This window comes from Heterodontus francisci, chromosome 30, assembly GCF_036365525.1.
Source record: "Heterodontus francisci isolate sHetFra1 chromosome 30, sHetFra1.hap1, whole genome shotgun sequence".
Lineage (NCBI taxonomy): Eukaryota > Metazoa > Chordata > Chondrichthyes > Heterodontiformes > Heterodontidae > Heterodontus > Heterodontus francisci.
In genome coordinates, this window is record NC_090400.1 from 36,074,378 (window position 1) to 36,086,946 (window position 12,569).

Below are 12,569 nucleotides of genomic sequence, written 5' to 3' on the forward strand. Positions count from 1 at the left end.
AAGTTCAAACCAACCTAAGGGTTCAACGCAGCTGAGTTTATGACCAGCAGTCTCTGGCAGCAAACATAGCAGGAATGCTGCCAAAGTCAATACTTCAATAATGAAAGTGTGTACAATGGAGTTTGTGTCTTGGAAACTCCCTGGGCTGTTCCTATGCTCCACCCATCAGTCAGTTCCACCTTTAGCAGAGCTGAGAGATCCCATGCTTCCTTCCACAGATGGCAGGTTGAAAATGTTCTCTCTGTTTACTCCTCTGTTCTCTGCCATAATTCCAAAATTTAAATTCTGTCCTGTTTATCTCCAGCATTCATTTTGAAGCAAATGCTGGTGATCTGCCTGATGGGGGCGCAGTCTGATTCCTGTTTGCTCACCACCTGTTGTAGAAGCCTTGTCTGACCACCCAGTTGCTTTTCTTGTTTTTGTTTACAGTAACGAACTGCAAATTATTTGCATGGTGATATGGTTATCAATTTTGCATTGAAAATATCAACTGTATATCCATGACATGCAGTATTTAACAGTTTGTGCACTGGTTTCAGGCCAATTACCTGATCTAAGGGTTCAGCTGAAGATTCTAAATTGGTTCCCCCTCATGTCATAACCCCACACCAATGGGCTACTGCCCATTACTCCAGTTTTCTCTCCTTTTTTTAACTGGTCTTTTAGAATGGAAAGCCATGAACTTGTTTTAGATCTTGAAAGGAAATTAGCTGAATGAAAGGTTCTTTTAAAAAAATTTGCTTTTCAAGGGATGTCAGAGTACATACTTTTTAACTCTGGTCACCAGAAAGTTTTCTACTTTAAACCATAATGTTTCTGTATTTTCGCACTCTTCCTTTGGAGACAATAGTCCAAAGTAGTGTGTTCTATTCCAGAAAGCCAGTTGGTGAAGGATGGCACTGGAGCCAACCTATACACCGTTTATAAGATTTACTTACAGACAAATGCATTAAAAACATGTACCTCCTCACCTGACAACCATAGTTTCAGTGTGTTCCAATTATGGGAACAGAAGTTAATCCCCACCACCTGCATATGATTGAATACACATTAACATAATGGAAGGCCATATCGTGAATGCTCCATCCGTGGTCACAATCATCATTACGTACCAGCTGAGAGGGTGGTTAATCCTATGTAGCAGGACAGTTTTATTACATAGAATGTACAGGACAGAAACAGGCCATTTGGTCCTGCTGCTTCATGCTCCACACGCATATCCTCCCATCCTAATTCATTTAACTCTATCAGCATATTCTTCTACTCCTTCGCATGCTTATCTGGCTTCCCCTCAAATACTATTGTATTCTATTGCACCGCTGTGAACATGTTTTCCATTTCTTGTATTTCTTTGTCTTCCGACTGACTGAGATTGTCCACAACATTGGACAGACTGGCAGATGTGCTTCAGACCTATGCCCAGTAGAAATTGGGTTGTGACTTTTATTGATCTTGGGATGTGGCCAATGTTGGCATAGCAACATTTATTGTCTGTACCTACTTTCCTTAAGATGACCGTGGACCACCTTCTTGAATTGGGACTCCAGGATATTGAAATGATAAAGGAACAATGGTACATCACCAAATCATAATGAGTGATTTGGCGGGAAACCTGGAGGTGTTCCCATGAGATTGTCCTTGTCAGCCAGTGGAAAGAGGGGACTGTCCTTATATTTGGGATCAGCTTTAATTGCAAGTTCCAGAGATGAAAATTGGAATTCTAATCTCCTGTTAACTGTCTCCAATTATTAGTGTAGCATGTACATTTCATCTTTGCTGTGTATTTCAGGATCTGGATCATAAAACAAACATGTGGCACAAACCGATCCAGGACCTGCAGAAGCAGATTTCACAGCTTACAGATGAAAACCAGCTTCTTGTTAACCAGTTGGTTGAGATTCAGTCCCAGGAAGGTAAATCAGATCTCTGATCATATTAACTCCTTTATCTGTAGTTTGTGTTGCTCTCTATTCTTTTTAGCTATAATGGACATGTGTTTGTAAGGGATTTTCTAGAATATAAAAGCTCATTTTGAAAACTCCTTGACTGCAAAATTCATCTCTCTAGCATTACTGGAGGTGACATTGTGGAAGTTGGAGGCCCTCAAAATGGCATGCGCGATGCCTCATGCTGGGAAAGGCACCAGTGCTGGCGTGACATATATGTGGCCAAAGCTTTGACAATGGGGAGATTGTGATGTCAAACAGCCTCTTAAACTGATTTGATGCATGTTCTGCAAACTTGGACTGTGCAGGTCCAGCAAACTCCCTCTGCTAACCACTCACAGCTGAACATGCCTACAGCTGCACAAGGAATCACCACTAGTGCTATTTTAAAGGGCCAGACATCCAACTTGCAGGTGAGGTGTTTTTGACTTGCTGTTGCTCTGACAAACATAGAAAATAGGAGCAGAAGTAGGCCATTTGGCCCTTCGGGCCTGCTCTGCCATTCATTATGATCATGGCTGATCATCCAACTCAGTAGCCTGTTCCCGCTTTCACCCCATACCCTTTGATCCCTTTAGACCCAAGAGCTATATCTAACTCCTTCTTGAAAACATACAATATTTTGGCCTCGCCTGCTTTTTGTGGTAGCGAATTCCACAGGCTCACCACTCTCTGGATGAAGAAATTTCTCCTCATCTCAGTCCTGAATGGTTTACCCCGTATCCTTAGACTATGACCCCTGGTTCTGGACTCCCCCACCATTGGGAACATCCTTCCTGCATCTACCCTGTCAAGTCCTGTTAGAATTTTATAGGTTTCTATGAGATCATTCCTCACTCTTCTGAACTCCAGCAAATATAATCCTAACTGACTCAATCTCTCCTCATACGTCAGACCTGCCATCCCAGGAATCAGTCTGGTAAACCTTCGCTGCACTCCCTCTATAGCAAGAACATCCTTCCTCAGATAAGGAGACCAAAACTGCACACAATATTCCAGGTGTGGCCTCACCAAGGCCCTGTATAATTGCAGCAAGACATCCCTGCTCCTGTACTCGAATCCTCTCGCTATGAAGGCCAACATACCATTTGTCTTTTTTTACCGCCTGTTGCACCTGCATGCTTACCTTCAGCGACTGCTTTACAAGAACATCCAGGTCTCGCATATTCCCCTCTGTTTATAGCTGCTCAGGTAATAATCTGCCTTTCTGTTTTTGCTACCAAGTGGAAAACCTCACATTTATCCACATTATACGGTGTCTGCCATGCATTAACTCACTCACTCAATTTGTCCAAATCACCCTGAAGCCTCTCTGCATCCTGCTCACAACTCACTCTCCCATCCAGTTTGTGTCATCTGCAAATTTGGAGATATTACATTTAGTTCCCTCCTCTAAATCATGAATAGCTGGAGTCCTAGCACCGATCCCTGTGGTACCCCACTAGTCACTGCCTGCCATTTGGAAAAAGACCCATTTATCCCTACTCTTTGTTTTCTGTCTGCCAACCAATTTTCTATCCATCGCAATACACTACCCCCCCAATCTCATGCGCTTTAATTTTACACGCTAATCTCTTATGTGGGACTTTGTCGAAAGCCTTCTGAAAGTTTGTGGAAGTACTGCGGTGTGTTTGGGAGGGGTTCTGCTGACTTCCTGGATTTGGAACCGTGTTACTCCATCCTGACGGGGAGGGCAGAGGAATTTTGTGACCTCCATAAAAAGCCTGCAACAGTTACGTGGGCTGTAGTTCTGCCGGGTCTGCAAGACAACGAAAGATGGAGCTGAGGCTGCAGAGAGGGGAAGCTCAGCGCAGAGGGAGGAGGAGGGCTCTTCAGAGGATCCTTCCCACCAATGGTTTTCAAGGAACACTTCTCCAGCAATGCCTGAGGGCCTGAGAGTCACCATGGAAGTGGTCACGGAACTGTGCCACCTTCTTCAACAGGACTGCTGCCTCATGTTAGGATGAGGACGGCACTGCTAGAGGCCAAAAAGGTCACGGTCACTGTCAACTTTTACGTAACCAGATCCTTCCAGATGGCAGCAGGCAACATTGCAAATATATCCCACTTCGCCTGCCATACATTGCTGCATCTGGGAGGTGATGGAGGCCCTCTATGCAAGGAGAGGAGAGTTTGTTTTCTCTCTAACTAGAAAGAAACAAGATTAGAGGGCACATGGCTTTGCCGGGGTGTTGGGATTCTTAATGGTTCAGGGAGCCATCAACTGCACACACCTGGCTCGGCTGGCCCCACATGTCAATGGGGTAAGGTACAGGAACAGCAAAGAGTTCCACTCCACTAACACAACGGTGTGTGACCATACCCAAACCATCATTTTGGTGAATGCCCATTATCCTGGCATAGCCACGATGACTTCATCCTGAGGTAGTCTGCAGTTCCCACCGTCTGCAGGCCGCCACAAAGAACCAGAGGCTGGCTGTTTGGAGACCAGGGATAGACTCTGTACACGTGGCTGCTGACACCCGTCGGCCACCCAACCACACAAGGACAATGGGCAATGAGAGCTAGGAACATGGTAGAGCAGATCATCAGGGTTCTCAAGAAATGGTTCTGCTGCCTGGATCACTTGGGGGAAGCCCTGCAATAATCGCTAGAGCATGTCTCCAAGTTCTTGGCGGTCTGCTGCACCCTCTATAATGAGGGAGCAGCCATTGGCACCCGACATGTGTCAGGTTCGGGTCGGGCCCATCTCCAGGGTCTGGCCTTTGGGCTCTGGTTGGGTCGGGCCGAGTCCAGGTCAGGTCGGGCCAAACACATGGTAAGTGCTCTGCTGGTAAGTATTGAAATTTTTTTTTAAACTTTCCTGAGCTGGGAGTCTAGGACAAAACTGAGTCTGCGCAGTGAACAAGCGATGTCGTTATGACGTCATCACGCATGCGCTGCAGCTTCTTGCAGGTTCAGTGTCAGGAAGGTAAGTAAACTGACGGGCGGGTTCAGGTCCGGTTGAGCCCGGGGCTAAATCGGAGGGACTTGGGCTCGGGTCCGCTGTAGTTCGGTTGGGTTCCTTTTTTCTTCCGACCTGAGCAGGCCTCTAGTATACAGAGACCATCTCAGGAGGAAGAGGCAAGGAGGAGCCATCTGGGACCCCTTTGCTCTGGATGGGCTGGCTCTGGTTCCTTTAGCATGTCATTCCTTCACCACCATTACTCCCCAATTCCCTACCTTCTTATCCATCTGTGAGGTCCCATCATAGCATCCTCGGCCAAAATGCTGCAATAGAAACCACTAACAAAAACCTTTCCATAACAACTTTATCCGACATCCAATAATAAGTACAGAACTGAACTATTCACGCTTGTGCATCCACTTAGTCCCTGTTTTGCAGGTGCCTTTGCCTGGCTTAGTGCTTTTCCCCAGTGACTGCAGCATAGCTGGTGGACAACTGCTGATTTTCACTCGTGAAGACTGCAGATGACCTTGCAGGACGGCTTCAAGCAGCTCTGGGCTTTCAAGGCTCAGCTTTGGACTGTACCACCTCAGCATGGGTGGCATCAGTCTGGGCTGACTCGATGGTAACAGCAAAGGCACTGGTGGAGTGGCAGGGGTGGGAGCACAAATGCTGTCATCCTGTGAGGATAGCAAATTTGTGCTCTACAGAGCCACTGCCTCTCAGCCAGGGTGGCAGATCAGCAGTCCTAGTAATCAGGTAGAGAACAGATTGCTGGACCCATGTGTAAGCTTCAGTGCCCCTTTTGAGCACTGAGATCCACAGCCATGATGGCAGCCGTCTGAGCCTGCATGAATCTCATGATTTCTGTCTGAGATTCCACTACAGCACTGAGGGGTAGTGTGGCTTTCACCTGTGTTGCAGTGGAAGCTGAGACAATGACCACCAGATGCTGGAAAGGATGGACTCGAAGCCCTGTGTCACATTGGAGCCAGATTCCTTTGTGCTCCTTGCCAGTAACAAGAGTCTGTCTGGCAGGCCTGCTAATGCACCAAGCATCTGGGTGTGCATGCCCATTAGCATTCTCCTGTAGGCCATCTCAAAGTCCTCACCTGAGTTCCCTGAAGCAGAACTCATCTGGGGAGCTGGCACAAAAACTGTCCTATTCCCCTGCCCTGGCTGTAGCCAACTCGCGTCCAGTGAGTCACCACATGTAGATCCCAACTCTATATTAATCTCTAAGGTACTCGTTGTTCCCCGTATCTGAGTTGGTGGCTGTGCGTGTCAGATCAAGTGATGGTGCTTCTTCCTTTAGTGGGCTGTAGCAGCTCTCCCCCTTCCTCCATGAGGCTGCAGTGGTTGGCTGGGCTATAGTTCTTTGGTATCTGAAAGCTGAAAATCAGAACTTGGACGGTGATGGTGGGGGGGGGGGGGTGCGGTTGGTGGAAATTAGAGGTCCATGGTTACATGATCTGCAGCCTTCACTTCATGCCATCATCAGGATGAGGGTGTGGTGGGATTTTAGAAAGGCCATAAGACAAACATATTGTCATCCTGGATGGATTCTGCAATGGAGGATGTAACCGCCTCCTGTGAAAGACTTCCCCACAGTGCTGGGTTTAGGTGATACAGGCGTGCCTATCCTCTGCTATCTGCAGTAATGGGGCCACCTTGTGCAAGAGAGAGGGAAGAATGTCTGTGATTGGGTTGCACTGTGTTTGGGTGATGTGCCTGCCAAAGCTGAATAGGTGGAGCAATGTAGAGGCTGTGAGAGGTAGGTGTAAGGCTGGCATCGTTGAGGATGTAGTAGAGCATCTGAATGTTAGGCTTGAGCCCTTACTGATTAAAGAGTGCTGATGGGTGAGTGATGGGGCTGTACTGCATTGAGCATCATGCGAGGTTGATGGTGCAATGGGTAAGGAGATGTCATGGGAAGCTGCATTCACTTACCTTGCCCACCCATGTGAGGTCATTGAACTTCTTGCAGCGCTGCTGCCACATCCTCTGGGTGAGACTCTTGGAATTGACCTACGTGCCCCCATTCCCTTCCCTTGAGGGCTTCCTGGCCCCCAGTGGGAACACAGCACCTCCGCTCCTGTCAACCTCCTGGATGAAGGCCTACAGCACTGCATCGAGAACCCGGGAGCCCTGTCTCAGTCCCGTTGCTATATCTGGGGTACTTCTCTTTGTCTGTGCTGGAGTTGGTATAATCAGCAGCAGCTTTCTTACAATCAGTGCAGCTCCTGTTTTAAGAGGTGCAGGCTAACTGGAACAGGTGCTACTGAAGCAAGCTGCTGGGCCCCCTTTTTTTTCAGCGTTCAACCAGCAGTGCGGGTTGTGCTCAACTGAATGCTACAATTATGGAAATAAGGAGGCATCACCAAGTTTGTGTCGTGCCTCAACAGGAGTAGGCATAGGCTAATGGTGACTCATGGCCCCTGCACCTGGAAATGAGAGCAAATCAATTTTTAGCTCCTTTATATCTTTGACTGCAAAGCCTTGTCTGGCAGATTGCTCCCAACATTTATCATCCAGTCAAAGTTTTTTTTTTTTTATGTTTAAACTTTACTTTTCACAAGTTCTATATTCTCTGACCTGCCTGCCTGACTTGCCTTGAAGTAGTTTAACATTTAATATTCCTAGATGAGGTTCTTCCATGAACCTTCTTGGCTTTAGACTGTAGAGCTTAACCCTACCTAGTCTTTTCTTATAGCTCATCCCATTAATGCCCGGAATAATTCTCTTCATTGCAAGCCCCTTTTGAAGCCTGATGTCCAGAATTTTACACAGTGAGGTTTGACCAGTGCTTTACAAAAACTCCAGATTTGTACGGCCATTTTCTGGTTATATCTTCCATCCTTCTATTTGTTTTTAGAATTGCCTCTCCACTTTTTTGTTCTGTTAGACCTTGGTTGCAAGATCAGACAGGCAAGCTACAACCAGGCTCCTAAAGATAAAGCTCAAGTACACGCTGGTGTGTGTAAGAGAATGGTTGACTCTTTTAACCGTTTCTGTTTCTTGTGGTGAATTGCTTTGCTTGCTTTTCACCTGTTCCTGAAGCTTGGCTGAGTTCAGAGACCCTCCATTTCGTTAATCTGAACACATTTGAGTATCGGTGTGCTGTTGTACTGCCCCAGGATACATGATCATCGTTTGGGGAAATCACACAGTCGCCACGCAATTTTGGTATAAAGCAGAAAAGACTGCTTCATAATTCACAGTTTTATCCATCCCCGTGATAGAGTGAAAAATCTCAGCAGCTAAAAGATCTACTATCGGTAGATTTCTGCAGAGGCACTTTCAGTATTGTTTCTGTTTTATGTGTCAGGAAGTGTCCTTGAGCTGTGAAGGGAGTCTTTCCTTCTCCCCCATCCTGTTCTTTCTCCCTTGTCCAGATAGTGTTGTCTGCCAATTGCCAGAAATTGGCCAGAAGAGTCTGATTCTGAATGCCACAAGAAGCTGGAATTCAAACTCTGACCTCCTCATATTCGAGTTGGATGCTCTAACATTGTAGCTACTGGGCCTCTGATAACACATTCCTGATGCAATTTTATTGTGTCAAATGTTGTTACATAGTAAAGGGCAGATGTACAAAAGCTGGATTGTTGAATTCGAGCTTGTGGATATGGCAAGACACTTTACTGTGGTGATATAATCTTAAATTGAATTGAATAGCGCCTGGAATAAAGAAATTTGTTCAGAACATGGCTTGCCTTCATGTGGGAGTTGAGGAGGCAAATTCAAATCTTGCAAATTGTGAGTAATATTCTTATGATGTCTGCCTCCTATCACAGTCTACCCTGCTGGGCTTGAGTGGGATTGGATCTGACCCATGCATTCTAAGATTTGAACTAAATTTTTTTTTAACAGACCTTGCAGTGTCTTATTTAGAGTAAATCTATCAGAACTACATAATGCTTTGGTCAAAGGACAGATGTGCTGACATTCTCTTTTTTTTTTACTAGATAGCCTCTCCAAGAAAGAACGGGAAGTAATGTTGAAATTGAAAGAAGTGGTTGACCATCAGCGAGATGAGATCCGAGCCAAAGGTCATGAGATTTATTGTAAGAATGAAGATGTCGATGCAGTAAGTGACAGACCTGACTGCCTTGCGATTTGTAGTTTTGTTTGCTTCTTGACTTTGAGTGAACTGAAATAGAATTGTAAAGTAGATGTTAAAATTAACCATAAGACAATGTTTTGCAAAAAAATACGAAGTTTATTTTGAGTATACCAATCTCCTGCTGAAGCAAATTTCATACTATCTTCTGATAAGATCTCCTTTTCATTTCTGTATCATTTACATAGTTTAAACGGGCACGTAGTTTTTATTCATACTACTGCAACAACAGAAACAACTTGCATTTTTATAGCAGCTACTTCAATGCTGAAGACACTTGACGGAAGTGTAAGGAAAAACGGACACTGAGCCAAGTTTAAAAAAAGAATAGGAATGGCGACCAAAAGCTTGGCTAGAGGTGGGTTTTAAGAAGAGTCTTGATGGAAGAGAGGGAGGTGAAGAAGCACAGGAGTTCGGGGAGACAGTTTCAGAATATGGAACCGAGGCAGCTGAAGGCTTGGCTGCTAATGTTTTTTGATCCACATTTTATGTATTTTTCTACTGAGATTTTTTTATGTTCTTCTCTTATTCAATTTGTGTAAAGTTTCTGAACTGAGCATGTGGAAATGATCTGCTTCGAGGCCGGATGCATTTTTAACTAACGATTCTCGAGGAAAGATTATTGTCTCTGGTATCACTTTTTTTGAGGGCACATGCAGTGTGAAAAATTATGAATTGTGGGTTTTGTGCTGCAGTGTGTCACTGAACAGCCCTTTTTTTTTTCTTTTGTTGAATTGTTTTGGGTTACTTGAATTAATGTGCAAACAGGCCTTAAGTTTCTGAAGTCTAGAACTATTTGCATCCAAGCTCCATTTGAATTGTTCTAATTTTCTGCAGATAATTTTGCTTTAATTCTGAACCAATTAGTTCAGTTTACATAGATGTAAACAGAGGAGGTGAAAGGATCAATTTATGCTGCTTGAGCAAATAATCCCTCTGAGAATCATTATTGCATCATGTCCAATAAACGCAACCAAGAATTGCGTAACAGCCTTTTAGTTCATGTAATTGATTTAAAAGGTGTGTTCTTGGTGATCTAATGCAGGATATTTTGGTGTATGATCTAGCCCTGACTCTTAATCCTTTCTTGCATCGGTTTATGAACATTCCCAAACAGATACTTTGTCACTGTTCCTCAGTTTTACTCCTTTATGGAGCTTCACCAGACTTTAGCACGGCCCCTCCCCCACTACATGTTATAAAGGGTTAGTGACTCACACAGTAATTGAGATTGTGGGGACACTGTGTCGCCAAATGGTGAGCACGCTATAATTTTGATCTACTACACAGCCATAAATAGTAAACCTACAGAAGATGGCAAATGTAATATATCGCTAGGGGAGGGGTGGGGTGGTTGAGGTGGGGAAGGTATTCTGATACTTGGTCGTATGAGGTCATTGAGAATCACATCGACACTGTGTCCCCATTATTATAAAACATTATTAAGGCATTTTAAGATTACTGCATCATGCCCCACAGTCTCTATTAGTGTCTTAATGTGGTTTTGCTGTTCAAAGACAGTTGACAGGGCAAAGTTGCAGCCAGTATGATGGGTTGAAGTGTGTCTATTTTAACGCAAGAAGTGTCAGGAATAAGGGTGATGAACTTGGGGAATGGATCAGTACTTGGAGCTACGATGTTGTGGCCATTACGGAGACGTGGATATCACAGGGGCAGGAATGGATGTTGGATGTTCCGGGGTTTAGATGTTTCAAAAGGAATAGGGAGGGAGGTAAAAGAGGTGGGGGAGTGGCATTGCTAATCAGGGATAGTATCACAGCTGCAGAAAGGGAGGTTGTCGAGGAGTGTTTGTCTACTGAGTCATTATGGGTGGAAGTCAAACAGGAAAGGAGCAGTCACTTTGGGAGTTTTCTATAGACCCTCCCCCCACCCCCCCCCCCCCCCCCCCAATACAAAAGAGACACGGAGGAACAGATTGGGAGGAGATTTTGGAAAGGTGCAGAAGTAACAGGGTTGTTGTCATGGGTGACTTCAACTTCCCTAATATTGATTGGAACCTCCTTAGTGCAAATAGTTTGGATGGAGCAGTTTTTGTCAGGTGTGTCCAGGAAGGTTTCCTGACTCAATATGTAGATAGCCTCCCCTCTAGTCAGCCTATGTTGGATTTGGTGCTTGGCAACGAACCAGGCCAGGTGGCAGATCTCTCAGTGGGAGAGCATTTCGGTGATAGTGATCACAACTCCCTGACCTTTACTATAGTCATGGAGAGGGACAGGAGCAGACGGGATGGGAAAATATTTAATTGTGGGAGGGGGAATTACAATGCTATTAGGCAGGAACTGGGGAGCATAAATTGGGAACAGATGTTCTCAGGGAAATGCACGACAGAAATGTGGAGGTTGTTTAGGGAGCACTTGCTGCGACTGCTGGATAGATTTGTCCTGATGATCAAGGAAGGGATGGTAGGGTGAAGGAACCTTGGATGACAAGAGATGTGGAACAGCTAGTCAAGAGGAAGAAGGAAGCTTACTTAAGGTTGAGGAAGCAAAGATCAGACAGGGCTCTAGAGGGTTGCAAGGTAACCAGGAAGGAACTGAAGAATGGACTTAGGAGAGCTAGAAGGGGACATGAAAAAGTCTTTAGATTAGATTAGAGATACAGCACTGAAACAGGCCCTTCGGCCCACCGAGTCTGTGGGTAGGATTAAGGAAAATCCCAAGGCGTTTTACACTTGTGTGAGGAACAAGAGGATGGCCAGAGTGAGGGTAGGGCCGATCAGGGATAGTGGAGGGAACTTGTGCCTGGAGTCGGAGGAGATAGGGGAGGTCCTAAATGAATACTTTGCTTCAGTATTCACTAGTGAGAGGGACCTGGTCGTTTGTGAGGGCAGCGTGAAACAGGCTGATATGCTCGAACAGGTTGAGGTTAAGAGGGAGGATGTGCTGGAAATTTTGAAAGACATGAGGACAGATAAGTCCCCGGGGCCAGATGGGATATACCCAAGGATATTAAGGGAAGTGAGGGAAGAGATTGCCGTGCCTATGGCGATGATCTTTGCGTCCTCACTGTCCACTGGAGTAGTACCGGATGATTGGAGGGTGGCAAATGTTATTCCCTTGTTCAAGAAAGGGAATAGGGATAACCCTGGGAATTATAGACCAGTCAGTCTTACGTCGGTTGTGGGCAAATTATTGGAGAGGATCCTGAGAGACAGGATTTATGATTATTTGGAAAAGCATTGTTTGATTAGAGACAGTCAGCATGGCTTTGTGAATGGCAGGTCATGTCTCACAAGCCTTATTGAATTCTTTGAAGATGTGACCAAACACATTGACGAAGGAAGAGCAGTGGATGTGGTGTATATGGATTTTAGCAATGTGTTTGATAAGGTTCCCCATGGTAGGCTCATTCAGAAAGTAAGGAGGCATGGGATACAGGGAAAGTTGGCTGTCTGGATACAGAATTGGCTGGCCCATAGAAGACAGAGGGTGGTACTAGATGGAAAGTATTCAGCCTGGAGCTCGGTGACCAGTGGTGTTCCACAGGGATCTGTTCTGGGACCTCTGCTCTTTGTGATATTTAGAAATGACTTGGATGAGGAAGTGGAAGGCTGGGTTAGCAAGTTTGCCGATGA

General features: G+C 45.3%; 1 protein-coding gene across 4 annotated transcripts in view; it reads left to right on the forward strand.

Annotated features, from left to right (window-relative positions):
• rilp (Rab interacting lysosomal protein) overlaps positions 1–12,569 on the forward strand; it is a 48,775-nt gene that overhangs the window by 11,399 nt on the left and 24,807 nt on the right. For all 4 annotated transcript variants that reach the window (XM_068010365.1, XM_068010367.1, XM_068010366.1 and 1 more), the window contains exons 2-3: positions 1,790–1,913; positions 8,820–8,941. In XM_068010365.1, the coding sequence (XP_067866466.1) occupies positions 1,790–1,913; positions 8,820–8,941 (246 nt within the window). The remainder of the gene's footprint in view (positions 1–1,789; positions 1,914–8,819; positions 8,942–12,569) is intronic.